This window comes from Podarcis gaigeae (assembly GCF_964106915.1).
Source record: "Podarcis gaigeae genome assembly, chromosome: 1".
Taxonomy (NCBI): Eukaryota; Metazoa; Chordata; class Lepidosauria; order Squamata; family Lacertidae; genus Podarcis; species Podarcis gaigeae.
This window is the reverse complement of record NC_139678.1, coordinates 114,134,899-114,155,047: the sequence shown is the minus strand read 5'-3', so window position 1 is coordinate 114,155,047 and position 20,149 is coordinate 114,134,899. Positions and strand designations below refer to the sequence as shown.

The 20,149-nt window shown below is 41.7% G+C and overlaps 1 protein-coding gene across 2 annotated transcripts in view; it reads right to left on the bottom strand.

Annotated features, from left to right (window-relative positions):
- LOC310826909 (titin-like) overlaps positions 1-20,149 on the bottom strand; it is a 288,837-nt gene that overhangs the window by 167,713 nt on the left and 100,975 nt on the right. For both annotated transcript variants that reach the window (XM_083702293.1, XM_083702294.1), the window contains 32 exons: positions 19,776-20,057; positions 19,369-19,647; positions 18,988-19,275; positions 18,569-18,847; positions 18,165-18,443; positions 17,781-18,059; positions 17,037-17,324; positions 16,586-16,873; positions 14,324-14,605; positions 13,784-14,062; positions 13,399-13,680; positions 13,011-13,289; positions 12,237-12,524; positions 11,799-12,077; positions 11,422-11,700; positions 11,031-11,309; positions 9,840-10,127; positions 9,353-9,640; positions 8,394-8,684; positions 7,045-7,332; positions 6,264-6,359; positions 5,856-6,138; positions 4,583-4,766; positions 3,982-4,071; positions 3,603-3,870; positions 3,256-3,516; positions 2,543-2,752; positions 2,359-2,436; positions 2,211-2,237; positions 1,098-1,145; positions 931-987; positions 737-814 (listed from right to left, as the gene is read on the bottom strand). In XM_083702293.1, the coding sequence (XP_083558419.1) occupies positions 737-814; positions 931-987; positions 1,098-1,145; positions 2,211-2,237; positions 2,359-2,436; positions 2,543-2,752; positions 3,256-3,516; positions 3,603-3,870; positions 3,982-4,071; positions 4,583-4,766; positions 5,856-6,138; positions 6,264-6,359; positions 7,045-7,332; positions 8,394-8,684; positions 9,353-9,640; positions 9,840-10,127; positions 11,031-11,309; positions 11,422-11,700; positions 11,799-12,077; positions 12,237-12,524; positions 13,011-13,289; positions 13,399-13,680; positions 13,784-14,062; positions 14,324-14,605; positions 16,586-16,873; positions 17,037-17,324; positions 17,781-18,059; positions 18,165-18,443; positions 18,569-18,847; positions 18,988-19,275; positions 19,369-19,647; positions 19,776-20,057 (7,344 nt within the window). The remainder of the gene's footprint in view (positions 1-736; positions 815-930; positions 988-1,097; positions 1,146-2,210; positions 2,238-2,358; positions 2,437-2,542; positions 2,753-3,255; positions 3,517-3,602; positions 3,871-3,981; positions 4,072-4,582; positions 4,767-5,855; positions 6,139-6,263; positions 6,360-7,044; positions 7,333-8,393; positions 8,685-9,352; positions 9,641-9,839; positions 10,128-11,030; positions 11,310-11,421; positions 11,701-11,798; positions 12,078-12,236; positions 12,525-13,010; positions 13,290-13,398; positions 13,681-13,783; positions 14,063-14,323; positions 14,606-16,585; positions 16,874-17,036; positions 17,325-17,780; positions 18,060-18,164; positions 18,444-18,568; positions 18,848-18,987; positions 19,276-19,368; positions 19,648-19,775; positions 20,058-20,149) is intronic.

Below are 20,149 nucleotides of genomic sequence, written 5' to 3'. Positions count from 1 at the left end.
GAAGTGGGTGCCATTCTCCCCATAAAAGAGTATTTTCTTAGTATGTGCATTTCAGTATTTGATTCTTTACCTTCTGTTGGAATAATTTCCTGTACTTTTGGAACTGGGACTAGGGCCGAAGATGGGGGTTCTGGTTCCTTTGCCACTTCTGAAACATTTACAGATATATCTGCTAAGCGGCTTGATTGAGCATCATGAGCTAGCCTTTGGATTTAATTTCATCTGGTCTCATTAACATTAGTCAGATGAAAGTGGACTGAGATCTTCGGTTTGTATTGTTAAGATGCACGGCATTCTCGTTAACATTTAAAGACAAATGGGAGAGAAACAAATCTCGGGAACAAATATTGCTAATTGAGTCTTCTGTCAAATTCAGCAGCGACAACCCAACTGAGGCTGCAATCACACACACACAAGACCTAATAATAGCCTCCTGAATCAGGCCCATCTAATCCAAAATCCTGTTCTCACAGTGGCCAACCAGATGCCTGAGGGAAACCAGGGAGCAGAACATTAGCACAAGAGCAATTCTCCTCTCTTGCAGATATAGAAGATGTTCCTGAACTTATGCATTTGTAGTAACATGTGAAAGCTCCTAAAGTTTTTAGAATGAGAGGAACATGGTTCCGCCCCCCTTTCCTTTGCTGTGATTATGCCTTAATCTACACTGGTTAACATATGTTCCTTATAAATCAGTTTTATAGTATTTGAATCAATACTTGTAGTATGATAGTACCTTTAGGAGGGGCAACTTCTTCTGGAGCTTTTGGAACCACCTTTTTGGTGACTTTCTGCACGGTTGTCTTTTTAACGACTAAAACAAGTAGAAAATAAATAAAGCCATTAGCCACCCAAAATGAACCCAGCAGCAAGTGAAAGTGCATGTAAAGATCTGCATTTCTGAGCATGTATGCAACAGAACTGTAATACCTTTTTCCTTTTTCTTCTCTTCTGGCATAAGAAGGAAGAGAGGAAGAGCAGGAGTTTCTGATAAATGCAAGGGAAAATTCAATCAATGAACATTCATATAGCACACAAGTTCTAAACCACCTGCTCTCCCACCCTTAACAGCGGAATCCTTTGTATATAAGGTTTACCTTCAGCTGGAACTTCAACAGGAACTGCAACTCTAGCATCTGGGATATCTGGAGAACCAAATGTGCAGGGAAAGGGACCATCAGATTAATCTGGTTGCATCCCATATACGAATAAGAAACTCATTCTAGGAGTGTGGATCCTTACACAGCTTAAGTGACACCACACACACACACGGGAGGTACCCGAAGCTTTGGAAACCTCTTAAGGCAGCTATGGGGAAACTTTGGCCCTCCTGATGTTGCTGAACAACAACTCCCACTGGCCATGCTTGTTGAGCAACTTCTGGAGGGCCAAAGGTTCCCATCTGTCATGAAGTTTGCAGAAGTGCAAAAACTTATTTCCAAAGCAGGGGGACCAAGCACAGCACAATAAGGAATGAAAAGGGGCCACAGCATCCTAGCTGACTTTTCTGGAGGGGGGAAGAAATTAAAAACCAGGAGGAAAAGAATAGTGTGTCCTGGAATGGAATGGAATGGAATGGAATGGAATAGACTGTCCTGGTTCAGTTAGAAGATGACTCTTAAGTCATTTGCCCTTATGAAAAAGCCATTCTAAATATTCCATTTGGCTTAGATCCAGATGTTTCACCCACTGTCAGGAGCATCCTGCTAGTGGGAGCAGAACTCCGGCGGAAGGAAAGGAGATGACTTTTGCCAATTCCGCCTTCCCTCTGCAGTCCCTTGCACCCTCTGAAAATCTGTTCCAGGGGGTTAGGAGGCCTTCAAAAATGGCAGAAAGGATGGGTTATTTTCAGGATAGAAGGGTGGCTTTCATTTGCAAGCAGCTAAGTTTGGCTCCAACCCTTTAATTGTCCTACTTGGAACACACAAGAACAAATAGCCTATGCTCACTGAAACTAACTTTAGTATGAAGGCTGCAGGCTTTTGTGCATGTACCAGGGGATTTTCAGCCCCACCCCCCATCTAGAAACTTCCAGAGGCCATTGCTGAAAATCTGGGGAGGCTCCACAGTGGCATTCAACCCAGAGGATCAGGGGCTTCCAGTGGAAGGGGAAATGTACAGGCAGAGATCCTCATCATGTGTGGGTACTCTGGTGTTTCAAATACAAAAATAAAACTTGAGACAAATGCATCCATGCTTTTTTTCTTTACCTGGGGGCTTCACTTCCAGTTTAATTTCTGCAAGAGAAGAAAGTAGATTTGCATTTGAAATTATTTCCACTTCGCGGACATCATTTCCACCCTTCCATCTTACGTCCTGTGTTGTTGTTGTTTTAAGTTGAATAAAGCATTTACTAACCTTTAGTAGTCAGATAAAGTTCAGCAGTGCTTCTTGCTTCACCTCTTGGCTCCAGACGAGCAATTACAGAATATACCCCTGAAATCACAAAGGCAATTTGTTATGTGACATCATTTTTGTCAGCAACGGGGGGGGGGGGGCGGTGGACGACAGCAAGGGAAGGAAGCAAGTAGTGTAACATTACCTTCATCATCTGCAGTAACATTGTGGATAGTCATATAATGGCAACGGCCTTCACTTCTGAAACTGTACTTTTGACTCTCCCTGAGTTCAACTTTGCCTTTATACCATGTGACGACTGCATCATCAAAGGATACCTCGCACTCAAAGGTTGCAGATTGGTATTCGCTCACCACTATGTTCTGAATAGTCTTTGTAAACTGGATGGGTTCAGCTGTTTTTGGAAACAATTTTTTGAAAATGTAACCATTATTCCTTTACATGAAGCTTTGCCTACATACACGACTCCACCAAAAAACAAAGAAAGTTCTACAAAGAACTGAGCATTCAGCATTTCATGACAGCGAGTTCGTATACTGGAAGTAGACCCGAAACTTAAGATAGTTGGCACAGCGCTGTGTCAGAAGCAAGAGAAGCCAGGTAACAATGGAAAGGCCTGCGATCACCGTAAAAACCACAGCATAAAAGTGCCAAATGGTGAAATGGGGTGGAAAAATCCCTCCCATTGTAAAGTCAAGCTATAAGAATGTTCAAAGAGAAATAAGCTGAGATAAGAATGAGTACAATGACAGCATGACTGATATCTTGGGCAGTGGGGGAAGAAGTATAGCAGAATTTTCTTCAAACAGAGGATTTCCCAAAAGCATTGTCTTTTCTGTCTTATTTGTCAAGATTATCCCCAAACTTGCTTATTCTTGCATAAAGATATATACAAACCTTCAATGGTTAGGTCAGCAGTTGTTTCTAGATGGTCAAACCTGCAGGTATAGCGCCCCTGGTCTTCTGTTCGCACATCCTTAATTATGAGCCTGTGCATCTTCTCTGAGACTTCAGCTGAATATCTACCTCCTATCTTAAGAGCCTTTCCATTTCTGAACCACTGGGATTTTGCATTTGGAACAGAAAACTGACAGACGAAAGAGCATGTAAAGCCTTCCTTGAGTGAAGTGTCACGCAGATGCCGTTCAATTGCTGGTTCTGTTAGAAAGTTCAAGTATATATTTTAGAAAATGCCAAGCAAAATCAAAGCTTAAGTTTGCATTAAACAGAAATTTTGCACTTACCAATCACAGTAAGCTTAGCGCTGGCAATATGTGGCCCACAGACCACTCTGTAATTTCCTTGATCTCCAAGTTGACAATTCCTGATTTTAAGTATGTGTCGGTCACCTTCAATTCTTATTTCATACTTGTTGTTAGAGTCCAGTTTTTCCGTGCCTTTGTACCAGGAAAGTTTGATTTCTGGATAGTTAATTTTAATCTCACACTCAAACACGGCATCTTCATCTGTTACTACAGTCAGATCTTCAATATCTCTGATCAGAGTAATGGGCTGAAAAACATTTTTCATATGTTTGACTGTTTCAGAGCACAGCCTATGCTATGTATTAGCTACAGTTGTCAGCACACATAATTAAATTGTGTAATATATGGCAATAACTACCTCTGTCTGTGTAAGTCTTTGCTGAATAAATGATACCAGTTCATCAAACTCTTGTTCTTCCCTTCTAGATCTCTGTGTTACTTCAATCTCCTGGTGGAACAACAACCATGGTTTAAAATGGTAGAAAACCTTCATGCTTTTAGCTATTCCCTTTTGCCAAATCTTTATGAAAATGAAACAGTTCTGTATATTCATTGCGGATCTAACTTCCTTTACACACAGGACAGCTCAACTCCAATCCTTCCAAAATGCTTAAGGTTACCCAAAGAGAACCCAATAAAAACTATCAGAAGCACATCTTTTCTTCTCTACTGTCCCTAAACAATGCCTCTTAGTCTATACACCTCATGTGATGAGGTATGATTGACATCTTTTGGAGAACAACACTGAGTAGGGTTTGCTGTGAAGATGCCATGAATAAACTATCCCCAAATGTGAACCTTCATGACATCAGAAGCAACAGCTAAGTTCCAAAATAGAATATAAATCTCTGTAATTGGTTAACTGCATAGCTGGAATATTGAACACACTTATTTAAGCAATAACAGCACAACACATTTCAAAAAATTACTCTGAAGCAAATGTATATGCTGGAATTTACCAGTCTATGAGTTTCTTCTTCCTGGCTTTGTTTCAGCAGCTCAAAGGCTTGGAGGAGACCTCGGAAATCGGTAATTCCATACATACGTGCATATTTTTCATATTCTTTAGGATCTACATTTTTCAGAAGTTCCATTATATCAATGGCCTTTTCTTCCTCATCTTCCTTCCTTTTAGTTGGGGTCCTACAGAAATGGCAGGATTTTTGGTGTTGTTCATAAAATATGCTCTCTGTGTTGAATGGTTCAATGTTCTGAATTGCTAAATTGCTAAAGCTATTTTTGGTCATCTGCATACTATCCCTTGCTTTTCCCTGTAAGACTAATTGCAGTCGTTAACAGTCGTCAACAGGTTTACCATACCCATTGAGTCAATCACCATCTCCTACTACCCTTCTGAGAAAATCCCCACCTCACCCTCCCACTATATATTAGGGTCTGGTGACTTCTGTTTCAGTGTATCTGAAGACATGTGCATGCACAAGAAAGCTTGTACCCAGAACAAACTTAGTTGGTCTCTAAGGTGCTACTGAACAATGTTTTATTTTTTTTATTGATTTTGTCTGTGTCAGACCATCACGGCTACCTACCTGAATCTAGAATCCTTTTTAAACTCAGCCAAGCTTACCTCTGTATGCACAATGCATAGGTTTGCACTTAGTTAACTTTTCAGATAATTTACATTCCTTTATGTAACATGCCATGGAGAATCATAAATTACTTCTTGACAAGTTTCTCTTAATGATTTTTCTGACCAGGAAAAAGAACTTTTCATTCATGCCCTTAAAACAGCATGTCTTATATATCCCCGTAGGTCTGCTGTCATGTTGTGGGGTATCTCATTCATATACAACTGGATATGGATTAAATCATACTCTCTGAAATCAGTGGGATTTGTTAGTCATGATTAAGCACAACCTAAACCATAATGTTTGATTTTCTAAAACTGATGGCTGTTGTCCTCAGCATTAGAGAGTGGATCAAATTGTGGTTTCAGACTTTAATTAATACGACATTCTGTTAGTCCCTAGTGCTGAGAAGGCTGCAAAAGGCTACATAACATCTACTACATGTTTACCACATTGAAGTTTGAGTGTCATGATCAGGAATAGACCGATAGACTTCAAGAAGCATGTTTAGTTAGAAATAAGTCCTGCTGAGTTCAGTAGAACACGACTGCTATTAAGAGTGTTTAGGGTTGCAGCCTGAGTTATATTTGTGTTTCAGATCCTGCCTCACCTTCAGATTAAAACTTAGAGCAATTCTGGTACTTACTTCTTTAGTTTTGCTCTAAGATCACCTTCTATCACTTCTTGTTTCTTCTCCTCAACCTGTAGGTTGACGTTGCTGTCAATTTCACCGTGTTGATTGAAAGCCACACATCTGTAATGCCCAGAATCAGTTTTTGTTGTATCCTTTATTTCCAGCTTGGCTTCATCTCCTCTTTGCTGGATGCTGATGCGACCTCCTTGGTTGAGTTGCCTCCATTTTCCCTTCATCCATTTAACATTGGGGATGGGATCGCCACCTACTTTGGCAATAAATGTTGCAACGCTCTCTGATGAAGAAGAAAAGAAACAAAATGTGGTAAAGAAAATATCTGTCCCTGGCCAGGGGGGAAACAGCAGTCAACATATGCCAAATTCAAGTATTATGAAAGACGGCTATTTTTGCTTGGCTTACTTTCGATGACAGTGATGCTTTGAGGCTCCGAGACGAAGTAAAGCTTGCCATCAGTTGGTGCTTTCTTAGCTGCTGCTGGTGCAGCTGCTGCTTTTTCTGAAAAAGCACATTGAGGGAATTAAGTGGTAGAACAGAAAGGGACTACACTAAAACCAAACAACAACAACAACCCATGCCATAGATGAGACCATTGACTAAATGCACAAAATACTACCCAGCTTATGTATTGGGGTCCTTTTGTTTGATTTAATTTTATACCCCCGTACAAGTCATGTATAAAATACAGGATACCAAGGAACAACTAGCTCAGGGTATTGAAGCAAATGCATTTTGGGTGGCAATACTATGAAATAATGCATGTGAATAAGCAAGTCGTAGTGTGATATGCAGTCATGTGCCCGGTAAAATTAAGCAGTTTTGATCTGCTAATTTATAGGTGAAGCTGCTCCTATCTACTGTAACAGGGAGATACAGTGGTACCTCGAGTTACATACGCTTCAGGTTACATACGCTTCAGGTTACAGACTCCGCTAACCCAGAAATAGTACCTCAGGTTAAGAACTTTGCTTCAGGATGAGGACAGAAATCATGCTCCGGCTGTGCAGCGGCAGCAGGAGGCCCCATTAGCTAAAGTGGTGCTTCAGGTTAAGAACAGTTTCAGGTTAAGAACGGACCTCTGGAACGAATTAAGTACTTAACCTGAGGTACCACTGTACTGAATAGACTGGTACCGGAATTTTGAGTTACTGTTTCATCACCTAAGCATTCAGTTTCACTGTACCTTTAATTGTCACTTTTGACTTGCAAGAATCAGTCCCAGCTGCATTTGAAGCTTTGCATATATACTCGCCAGAATCAGTCTTAGTAACTGCCTGGACTTCCAAAACAGCGGATCCATTAGCAAAGCTCAAGCTGCATTTATCAGATGATCTTAGCTCTTTCCCAGCTTTTAGCCACTGGATTCTGATGGGCTGCGATCCCTTGACATGGCAACTGAGCTGCAAGATTTTACCTTCTTCTATTGTTGCCGGTTTAAGAGGTTGATCAAATACTGGTGGTTTTTTGGGCTCTGTAATGCCATTCGAAGGGACAAAATAATGAAGCAAGAGAAGAAAAGATGTTAAGTAATAATTTCTCTTCCATAACAAGATACAGATCTGGGTTTGAATAAGATTATGCAGCAGATGCTGATGAATCCATTCCATTTTCCTAGTACAGTATTTATATGGTAGAAGTAGTACAAAAAGAATGGAGGTGTGAAGTATGCATACGTTAAGGTAGCACATAAAGCTATGTGCTATTTTGCAAAGAGAAAGGAATATGAAAGCATTGAATTAGCTGCAAAATATGCATTATCGCCTTTTATGTTAACAGCCCAAAATTTGATGATTTCACACCAAGCTACCAAAGATGTACAAGCCAGAAAGGTTGGAACAATATATTACACAATTGGTTGCAATCCTTCACCTTTGATGCCTTTAATGTGATATTGTTAAGGGGGGAAAGCATTTCAAAGAGTCCTTACATGGATAGCAGTTCCATGTAAGAAAAAGCAGGCACTCAATATATTGCTTATCTGACCAGACTCTCACAAATGCAGCTATATCTTCAAGTGTTGGGAAGCATTAAACACTTTCTAACTTTTGAAGCAGTCTTTAATGGATTTATTTGCAAAACATTTTTTTAATGGATGAAATTTTTATGCACTGTTAACAATAAGTATGAGCACTAATTATTTATATAAAAAAGCGATGAAAAGATAATATAACTTTTTCAGAAGGCTTAGCATTTACAGAAAAACATCTGGAAGATGTCTTTTTCAAACTATTTTTGCCTCTTCAAGCATGCATAAAGCGGCATTATTAAAGAGTTTACTAAACAGCAGAACATTTTAAATAAGAGAAATGTCAAGTAATGAACAGCTTCAGAAGAATTGCCTACTATTTTCCTAGTCTTACAGTTTAACTCCTGCAAGTCCTATGAATAAATAACGTGGGACTGGATTTCATCACCCAACGTAGAAAAGTAATTGCAATTAATGAGTATTCTAGCGCAATTAGACAATCAGAAAACACCAAAAGCTTATCAGCTTAAGAAGAAAGTTAAATACCATGGAGGCTGTCAACTGACCTTTAATAACCACAGAAGAAGTACAGAGTGCACTCCCAGCCTCATTGGACACTTTGCAGGTATATAAACCTGCATCAGCTTGTCCTGAATTCTTAATTTCAAGGAGAAGAGTGTTGTTCTTGAATGATATTTCGCAATTAGGGCTTTCATAAATCTCCTGGTTATTCTTGTACCAGGCAACTGTCAAAGGCTGGGAGCCAGAAACACGGCCCTCAAGTTTAAATGTGTTCCCTTCTGTCTCTTCTACAGTTTCTGACAGCTTTTTGGTGAAGGAAGGTGGAGTCTGTCGTTCTGTCAGAAAGGAAGAAAAATCTTTGTCACCCTCCAAACAACTGTCTTCTATTCTCCTGGATTTCCCCGTTTACTGTCAGTGGCTCACATCCAGCAGAACAAACTTGCACTTGCATGATGAGACTTCCCATTCTTCTCAGTTTCCCCCGAAGACCAAGTGCTCCCACAAATCTGCTCCAGAGGATTGAGTGCACCCCAAGAACATATTTGTGGGAGTTCATGGGACTGCATGGGGAAGGAGAGGAAGGGGAAGTCCCAATGGACAAATGGAAATCCGCTCACATGCCACAGACTACCACCCAAACACTCTTCAATGCGTATTTTCAGTTTCCTCCAGTATGTCTTGTCAAAATACAGATGTTGTGATGTTTTCCAAAGCATCACTTTGTCATTGTAGCTTGAACTCTGAGACCTCCTAGGCGAGTGGAAGGCACTCATATGAGGGGTCTCCAGAGTTTGTTGATTCCAATGCCAGTTACAGCCACTTCCTGCACTGCATAACACACTATTACAGGTCATCCTCTGAAATTCAAATGTGACTTTTTGGAAGATGCAGGGAGAAGTAAACAAAAACAAAACCCTTCCCACATGTGAAAATCTGTTCACTGTTCTTTAGAGAGAAGCCAATATGATATAATGGAAGCTGGTACAGATTAAGCACCCAGTACCTTTAATATTAAGTTGAGCTGTGCAAGAGTCCTTTCCAACTTCGTTGCTAGCATGACACGTATATTTTCCAGAATCCCCTTTGCCAACTTTCAGAATTGTCAAATGGGCTATATTTTCCACATAGCTGATCTGGTAGTTCCCTCCAGTTCTCAGTTCTCGGTTATCCTTTGACCAAGTAACCTTTATTGGGCGTGTTCCAGAAATGTGGCATTCAAAGTCAGCACCATCACCAGCAACGGCGTCAACAGGTGCAATTGGGATGTCAAAGAACGGAGGAGTCTTCCCTTCTAAAGATTGGAAGAAGTAAAAATAAGGTGTAACTTTGCACATGTTAATCCAGATGAGTTACTTTGTTAAGAAAGAAACACATGGTAATTGCAGGAAGAGGCCCAAGTCACAGCATATTCATCATTTAGGATAGGCACGTAAGTGGGGAAACATCCCATTGATGACATCAAAGAAAAGTACATTTGACACTTGACAAACCTGTAAGGATGAGTTTGGCACTAGAAGAAGCAGTTCCAATAGCATTGGAAGCTGTGCAAGTATATTGTCCAGCAAGACTCATGTCAGTTTGCGAGATCTGCAGAGTTGCAACGTTGTTTAAGTATGACGTTTGCACATTATAGCCATCTCTTATTTGTGCGCCATCTTTATACCAGGTTACTTCAATGGGTTCAGAACCAGTAATGCCACAATCAAATGTAATTGGTAATCCAACAGTTTCGTGAATATCTCTTAATTTTCGGGAAAATGAAGGAGGAAGTTTAAGCTCTGCAAGGGAACAAATATTGTACATTGGAGTGTTGTTGACCAAATGTTTCAGTTGTTGTACTATATTTCCATTGCTTAAGATTTTTTCATAGAGGTAAATAGTATGCACATTTGTAGCAACATATGTCCCCAATCTAGCTAGAGGCAGTGATGCCTAAATCCCATTGAAATCAATGAGAATTAGCTTAACTGGCTGCTAAAGTTGAACGGGAGTCATTGTCTTTTCCCCCAAACATTTCTGATAAACAGTGAATGGCATAGAAGATGGATTTCGTTTTTAAAGATTAGCCGATGTTTAATTATTCACCATTAGCAAGAACAGAAAGATTGAATCCTGTGGGCAGGAATGAAGTTACGGCATAGAGAAGTTCTAGTCAGGTCCATGGCACAGATGGTTCTATAGTGAAGCATCATAACTAGTTTATATTAAATCTATGGAAACTTGCTGTTGAGGAATAAAGAACAGGTAGAAACATGGGGATCTTTGGCAGATATATTCTGCACCATGCCATCGATGCAATAATAGTGCAATAGTGATGGATTTAAACTGTCCACACATTATTCCATATTATTGTGTGGGCAGGTAATCCCTCCCCTACGTGGCCTGATCTCCTTGGCAATGCTTCCCCCAGGTGGGATTGGACAACTGACTGGGGTAGGCGGAGACCTCCAGGTATCCCACCTGAGGGAAAGCAAAGCCAAGCCTATGCTAATGGAGCCGCTCCAGATCCAGGAGCCGTGCACGTCCACGCAAAGGGCGTCCCCCGTTTTATGCAGGGAGCAGTCATTATTACCTGCCATGCCATGCTTCTCCAGTGTGTTACCCCCTCATTGATAACCTGGAGAGACACTCTTGCACCACAGCACTGCAAAAGTGGGACAAAAGCATATTGCCATATTCACCTTGAACAGTGAGTAGTGCTGAACAGGAAGCTTCTCCAATACTATTTTCTGCTTTGCAAACATACTCTCCACCATCGTTGCTACCCAGCTGAGTGAACACCAGCGTGGCAACTTGGTTTTTAAAGTGCATTTTAGAGGTAGCAGTTGCTCTCAGTTTGGTGTCTCCTTTGTACCACGACACAGTGATTTCTGGTGTGCCCGCAATTTGGCACTGCAATGATGCAGAATCCCCTACTGTCACCTGAGTAGGTTCCAGGCTTCTGACAAAATAAGGTGGTTCTAGAGAATAAGCACACAGACTCAGTTACAAAACCAGTCACACCCTTCCACATGTCACAACAACCATAAAGTTAATGAAAAAGGGCGGTCACTTTTAAAACAATCTACAAACCTAGTATTGAGACCGTAGACTGTGAATTATCTTGTCCCGAGTCATTTTCTATATGGCAAGAATACAGCCCAGCATCGTCCAGTTTGCTACTAGAGATCTCAAGTATGGCAGATGTTTCAGTAGTGGTGATACTGTGTTTTTCTGACTGTGCTATATTTATAGCATTTTTCCTCCAGGACACTGCAATAGGAGGTGTCCCAGTGTATGTACATTCCAGGATTAATTGTTTTCCTTTCTCAACATTGAAGTCATTCAGTTTCTTCACAAATTTCGCTGGTTCTATCAGAAATGACATGAGAGCAAACGTTTAAGATAATTGTCTGAGATTTGGGATTTTGTTCCAGTGTAAACAAAGGAAGCCGAAACAAAGAACAAACCTTTTACAAAGAGTTGGGTTGTGCAAGAGATTTTGCCAGCTTCGTTACTAACAATGCAAGTATAGTCTCCACTTTGGGCTGGGAGTACATCAAACAGCTCCAGTTCAGCCACTGATTCTTCCAGAGAGATGTTACATCTATGTCCTGGGGATAGTTCAACGCTACCCCTAAACCATTTCACATCAAGGGGAAGGCTTCCTTTAATGATACTTGTGAAAGTTATATTTGCCCCAGATAAAACTTGCAGAGGTTCTGGTTTCTTCACAAAAGATGGAGGTTCTAGACATACGTAAAAAGAGGTTAATAAAACATAGTTATGGTTGAAAGGCAAGCAGCTGCATTTACAAAAGATATAAAGAATATAAGGAACAGGGTTTTGTTTTGTTTTTTTAAAACTGATATCCTGTTTTCATTATCTATCCAAGTTTCAGTATTTACCTCTGACAATGAAATATGCATCACATTCATCAGATCCAGCTACATTAGTTGCTGTGCAAATGTAATTTCCAGCATCTGACTCTTGAACAGCATTCACTCTTAGAGAACAAGTATTATCTGTAAGAGTTGCTTGATACTTTTCTCCACTAGTGATCTCTTCTCCGTCATGGAACCAAAAGACAGAAATGGGAGGTGACCCAATTACTTTGCACTCAAGTACAGCAGATGAACCCAAGAGCCCATGTGTTTCCTTCAGCTTCTTTGTGAATGAAGGTGGTATAATGCGATCTGTGGAGCACAAAGGAAAGGTAGAAACGTTATGGCTTGTCTTCACAAGCTTTTTTATTTAGTTAAAAAAAGTAATAGATTCCCAAGGGCTTAACAATAATTAAACTATTTATTGGCATAAGAAGTTTGAGATGGATCTTGAAAGCAGACAGGCACTCTCTTCATTTTAGAGGCATGTCCATGGCTTCTCCTTGTCTCCACATCCAGTATTGTGGACCCAATTATGTGGAACTCTCTCCTAGCCAACATTAGAGCAGCCCGCTCTCTGTTCAACATCAGGCACTTTTTGAAGACCTTCTTATTTCAGTAGGCATTTTAAGGAAGCTTTCCATCTTTAATCATTCACTTAAATTTATTTTATCTGCTGTCTGGTTTGATCATACAGCACTTGGAAATTTCAGTGGTTAAGCAGTATATGAAATCACTGAATTAGATAAGTCCATATATCAAGACGCAGATGGGATATTCCCAAGTCATTCAACTAACCTGAAACCTGGACTGATGCTTTGCAACTGCTTTGGCCTACATTGTTTTTCACCTCAAACGTATATTCTCCACTGTCCTCTACTCCTGTATTCAGAATCTTAAGCCCAGCTACTTTGTTGAAGAAAGTGATTTTGTATTTGTGGTCGGAAGAGAGCTCATGTCCGTTCTTGAACCACCGAGCAGTCAGCTCTGGTGTCCCAGCTACTGTACACTCCAAAGTACAAGAATCTCCAGTTGTGACTTTCATTGGTCCTGGTTTCTCCACTATAGATGCTGGCTCTGGAATAAGATGCAAAGCGAGTCACATTTGTAAATAAAATGTTAATATGTTAAAATATTTATTCTTCAGCATGCTTTTGTGTTGTTGTTGTTTTTACTCTATACCAACCTAGAACTGATAAAGTAGCAAAACACTCCTGACTTCCGGCATCGTTTTTAATCTGGCAGGTATATTTCCCAGTGTTGCTTGGTTCTGCATTTACAACCTGAAGGATGGCAACTTTATCGGAATATGACATCCAGACATTTTCACTTTCTCTGATGATTTCACCTTTGTCTTTCATCCAAACAACAGAAATCGGCTCAGATCCTTCTACCGTTGCTTGCAGTTCTGCTGGATCCCCAACAACGGCAGTGGTATCATTAAGTTTCTTCACAAACCTTGGGGGTCCTGATCAAGAGGTGGAAAATATGTAAGTGATGGAAAAGAGAGTAAGATTTTAAAAACCTGGAGCGGCCGGGGGAAACATGGCAATGGAAAGTCTTTTACCAACCTTTCAGCATCACAGAGCAGATGCAAGTGTCACTTCCCACATCATTGACAGCTTTACAGTGATATTCCCCAATGTCTGCCGCATCAACGTTGAGAATGTGAATACTAGCAAGGTAATTCTCAGACAAAATCTTGTACTTTTTGCTGCTTCTTATTTCTCTTTTATCTTTGTACCATGAAACATGGAAGGGAGGAGTGCCTTGAAGCTCACATTCAAGGTGAACATCAAAACCTTTCAGAGTCTCTACTGGCCGCGGTTTCTTGCGGAAAACAGGAGGAGCTACAAAAGAGGAGGTTTGGATTTCTGTTAAATGCAAAGGAGCAACGTTTGAAAGAACAGAGAGCACACCATTAAGAATGAAGGATTGCAAGGAAATGGGAGAGAAGAGACATGCAAAGGAAATTTCCCATTCCAAATAAAGGGGCCTACTAGTGGCCTTTAATGGAAACCGATATTGGCTTGCTTAGTAGGAGACGACAAGCCCTAGCAACCTTCTACAACAGGAAGGGTAGAGAAAGCAAAGGAAGAGCAGGTTCTGACCTTTCACTTTCAGTGAAGTACTGCTGTTCGCACTACCCGCTGCATTTTGGGCTTCGCAAGTGTAGTCTCCACTGTCTTCAACACTCAGACCGTGCATTTCAATGACTGCCACAGAATCGATGAATGACATGCTGAATTTGTCACTGGGATGAATTTGAGTTTCACCCTTGTACCACACAATGTTAATTTCTGGAGAGCCACCTATTCTGCATTCAAATCTAGTCGAATCGTGCTCTTTCACAACTCTGGAGGAGTCTAACTTCTTAATAAACCTCGGTGGCTCTATTAAAAAACAACAAGGAAAGGAAATGAATACATAAAATTGCTTGTGTTAATTTTGCAAGATCTCAGAAATGTGTGTCATCTATATTAGCCATCAAAGTGTATTGGCAAAGAGTTTACAGTCAATCTACGGAGGCAAACTGATCCCTTACAAGTCAAGCCATAGAGCACTCAAGAACAGTTCAAACCACATCTGCCTCAGAAGTATATTTCATGGTGGTGGTATGATAAAAAGACTGGAGAAGAACACATGGAAGCACAGGGGATTCTATCAGCCCCTCCTTGTAAAATTTAAATTATCTCCATTATATGCAACACTACACTAAGACAAAAAAGGAGAAATACAACTGATAAATATAACCACAGAGGATTAGGCCCTCAATGGATGGAAGTCATGATGGCTGTAGGCTACCTCCAGGATCAGATCAGAGGCAGCAAGCCTCCAAATAGAAATGGCTGGAGGGAAACAGTGGGAGAGCTATTGCCCTCATCTCCTGTTTATGGAATTCCCAGAGATATCTGATTGGCCACTGTGGAAAAGATGATGCTGGACTAGAGAACCTTTTGATCTGATCCAGCAGAACTCTTGTGCACATACCGTTGCAAATTTATCCATAGTTAGTAACCCACACTGTGATCTATTTGCTTGAGCCTCCCTTCCAACTTTAAGAAGGAGGCTGTCAATATTGCTCACTACCCCAGCAACATTTTGCTCCTCTTCCTTCCTTGTGTTCCTCCTAGTATGCATGGAGACAGCCAGGAACTGACATCTACCATCACTACTGCACTGTACCAGGCTAGGGAAATGCAGTGGACCTGGCTGAACATGCCTTCCATACACATTCTCTGCGGAATGGGGCTTACTTCTAAATCTAGCCTAGTATTCTGAGATTAGGCAGGTGAGCAGTGATTTTGTGCATTTGACAACTGTGCATTAGGAGGGTATTCAGCAGGTAAAGCTTCCCCTATTGTTGCATTATCATGCTGGGGAAAGCTCCATGTATTGAATCTCTGCTATTCATACAATGCCTAGGGCCTTGATAGAAACAACTCAGCAGGCCTGTTTACATCAATAGCCACTCAGATTCCTTCTAAACGTGCAATATCTGAAGGCTGATTTCTCTATGTAATATGATTTCAGATCCGGCCTAAAGTTTTCCCTAAAGCTTGTCTATGTCCAGTTAAAGTTATGGAAGCTCATAACACTCTTGCCCGTTTAAATAACGGCTGCATGGGTTGCAATCCAGTGGTGTCCCTCCACTGGACTGATTGAGTGGAAGATTCCATTGGAAGAATGAGAAGGAAATGTTTGCAATTTCCCCTCCCATCAGCAGCCCCAGGCACCCATCAAAAGTGTTCCAGAGGGTTGGGGGATCCTTTGAAACATAGTGAAAGGTGGTATGAGAGGTTGTGGACTGTGGGGAGGGAGAATTGCTTGACGTCACCTCCCTCCCTGTTCCACTGATGGAAGCCTCCAGTGGATCCAGGAGCCTTCTATCAATGGAGAGAGAAGACTGGATACAACACTGTATTTTCTTATCACACGAATAAACGCCAAGTTTTTTTTCTTATTCTGGACCACAGATTTCCCAGCTTAATCGCACTTCAGTGGAAAACATGATACCACAACTCAAGTGTCACATATTAAAAGGAGACTCTATGTTCAGCCTGTTTACGGCCTAATAAATTTCCACAGGCTGCTAATTTTAAACAGGCTTGTAAGCAATAAACGAAAACCCCGGTGTGGTATTAATATGCTCAAGAAAATAACTTCAAGAAGATTTTTATCAGCTGCTACTCTAGATACAGAATGCCACCCACTTGTGCCCATTTTAGCTGGAAGATTCAAACATGTCTTTATTTTTACAAAATGGGGGGGGGGGGGAGAAGAAGAAGAAGAAGAAGAAGAAGAAGAAGAAGAAGAAGAAGAAGAAGAAGAAGAAGAAGAAGAAGAAATGACAGCACTTTCCATCAAATTACCTTTGAAACTCAGCTGAGCGCCACAAGAATCCTTCCCAGCACTGTTGCTTGCATAACAAGTATACAGTCCACCATCACCTTTGCCTACTTTAAGAATGGTCAGTGTGGCAGTGTTTTCTACCAGTGTAATCTTGTAATTGCCACCAGGGCGGATCTCACGGTTATCTTTTGCCCAGCTGACTTTCATTGGCACTGAACCTGTGACATGACACTTGAAAGAACCACTTTCCCCAAGAGCAACGTCAAGGGGCAAAGGCTTCACATCAAAGAATGGTGGTTTCAGGTGTTCTAAGGAAAAGAAAGAAAATAAAAAAGTGAAAAGGCATGGCAGGACGTATTGCCTTCCCTTCAAACAGCAAACTCTTAGTCTGTTGTTACGGCCCTGTGACTTGTTCTCGCTCTTTAAAACTGAACCAGCATGCAACAACTTCGGACTTAGTTGTTTACAAACCTGTGAGTAGGAGCTTGGCACTGGAAGAAGCAGTCCCAAGGGCATTGTGAGCTGTGCAAGTGTACTGGCCAGCGTGAGCCATGGAGGTTTGCAAGATCTGAAGCGTCGCTATATTGCTTAAGAAGGTGGTTTGAATGTTGTCGTCATCTCTCAGCTGCACCCCATCCTTCGACCAAGACACTTCAAGTGGCTCAGAGCCAACAATGCGGCAGTCAAAGGCTATAGGAGAACCAAGAGTCTCCTGCACGTCTTTCAGTTTTCTTGTGAATGAAGGAGGAAGTTTAACATCTGCAAAAAATAAATAAATTACAGGGTATGATAACTGGCCATGCAAGAAGACTAAAAAGAATACCTGGGCCAGTATGCCCTGCACATGTGGAGAATTCCAATAAAAATAGAGCCATGTTCTCTGTTCCTAAGCTCTCATGCCCCCCACCCATATAGGCACACACAGGGAATAGGAGGTCTGTGTGTGCCTCCCATACCCTTATCCAGTCATCCCTTTCGAACTCATGCAAGTTCAGTAATTTGCAGGGTTTGGAGAAAGGAATAAAGGCTGCACAGATACACAGGAAGAGCTCAGAGATATCTCAGTCTTCTTACAGCTCAGCAAAGCAGCTTGTGGACATGCTGAGAGCCCCGTCACCATGCCTGTGATTCAAGTGGGTCACACACTTCAGCATATTACACACAAACGTTGTGTGTAATATGACAAGGGTCAATTATTTTAAAAAGAGCCATCACCTTTGATGGTGATTGTTGTCATTGAAGTAGCAAACCCAACGCTGTTTTCTGCTTTGCAGGTATATTCGCCAATGTCAGCGTTCTCTACCCGGCTGAAAGCGAGTGAAGCCACATTGTTCTTGAAGTGCATTTTATAAGCCTGTGTAGATCTTAGTTTGGTATCTCCTTTGTACCATGACACTTTAATTTCTGGTGTTCCAGCCACTTGGCACTGTAAAGTTGCAGGCTCTCCGATGGTCACCTCCAAGTGATCCAAGTGCTTAATAAAATGAGGTGGTTCTGCAGCAGAAATAATCATAGTCAATACCCACAGTCAATCTAAGCACATCAGAAGATGGCAATTAGTACAAGAATGGTTAACCAACTATTAAGACAGCAACACACCTATGATTGATACCAGGGCGTGACATACATCCTCCCCAGCATCATTTGCAACTTCACAGATATATTCTCCTTCATCTTCTGTAGAACTATTAAGAATTTCCAGAATGCCTGATTTTTCTGTGGTGGTTATATTGCATTTTGGAGACTGTGTGATGTTCAAGCCGTTCTTCTTCCACGTTACTGCGAGTGGAGGAGTTCCGCTGAATGTGCTTTCTAGAATTATGGATTTCCCATGTTCTACGCTGAAATCGCTCAGCTTCTTCACAAACACAGCAGGCTCTAAGATAAAGCCATATGAAAGAAGTGGTTAAACCAAGAACTGCTCTATGGGTGTGTGTATATCACACAGACGTGCACGCACACTTAACATGTGTACATGCCATAATAATAGCATTTGGACAAACCTTTTACAAAAAGATGTGTGGTGCAAGAAGCACTGCCAGCATCGTTTGTGGCAAGGCAGGTGTAATCTCCGGTCTGGAGTGGTCCCACTTCGAACAATTCCAGCTCCGCAGATGAATCTGCCAAGGTGATGTTGCACGTTTTCCCTGGCACCAGTTCTCTACTCCCCTTAAACCAGTTCACTTTGAATGGAGGAGTTCCCCTAATCAGACTCCTGAACGTTACACTCATTCCAGGTAAAACCTCCAGCGGGTCTGGCGTCTTTGCAAAAGAGGGTGGTTCTAGAATTACACACAACATTTAAAAAGTTAACGCAAATGTGCCAGGTAGCTAACATCTGTGTAAAACAGGTTGTCAAGAAAGCAAGATAAACACGCACGGGAAAGATTTGCAACGGATGCCTTGTCTATCCTTTACTGACCTTGCACTGTCAAAAAGGCACTGCATTCATCAGAACCAGCTACATTCTGGGCAGCACAGGTGTAGGGACCTGTATCAGACGAGTCCAGAGCATTCACCTTCAAAGCACAGACATTATCTGAAAAGCCGGTTTCGTATTTGTCCCCTGGGAAAATTTCATTTCCTCCATAAAACCAAGTGACTGAAATAGGAAGGGAGCCGGCAACTTTGCACTCCAAAACAACCGAGGAGCCCTGCATGCCAAAGGTTTCTTTCAATCTTCTTATAAAAGAAGGAGGGACGACGTGGTCTGGGTAGGAAAAGGCAACAAAGAGCCAACTTTTAAGAGGAGAAACGACAGCAGAGAAGGGCAAGTGAGAAACGAAAAAGATCCCAAGCTAACCTGAAATGTCGACGGAGGAAGTGCAGCTGCTTTTCCCCACTTCATTGTGTACTTCAAAAGTGTACAATCCCCTGTCATTCATGTCTGCGGAGAGAACCTTAAGTGTCGCCACCTTGTTGGAAAAGCTGATTTGGTGCTTGCGGCTGTTGGTGAGTTCTCTTCCGTCCTTAAACCACTTGGTAATTAGTTCTGGAGTGCCACCCACCGTGCACTCCAGAGTAAAAGCATTGCCAGAGGTCACCGTCATGGGCTCGGGCTTCTCTAAAATCACAGCCGGCTCTGGAATGAGGGAGACAATCCAGAAAACTTGAGTTTCGAGAAAACCAAGACTTAAGAAGCAAATTAGCTGCAATGGCAAAGGCAGCCAAGATTCAATTCTTTAGAAGGGGATAGGTGCCTGTACCAACCTAGGACTTGTAAATGCCCTGCGCATTCTCTCATTCCAGCATCATTTTTAATCTGGCAGATGTACTTCCCGCTGTTGGTGGCTTCGGCACTTGCAATCTGAAGAGTTGCGATGTTATCCGAAAAGGAAATCTTGAGGTTTTCGCTTTCCCGTATTATTTCGCCTTTGTCCTTAAGCCAAACGACGGAAATGGGTTGGGAGCCTTCTACTACGGCCCGCAGTGCTGTGGGTTCCCCGGCATAGGTGGAGGTTTCGCTCAGCTTCTTAACAAACCGAGGAGGTTCTGGCAGGGAAGAGAATTCCTTATGGTAAGAGGAAGGTGGCAAGGAAGCCGCAAAAGAAACGCAAAGGAAAAGGTGCCCGGAAGACTTTGCA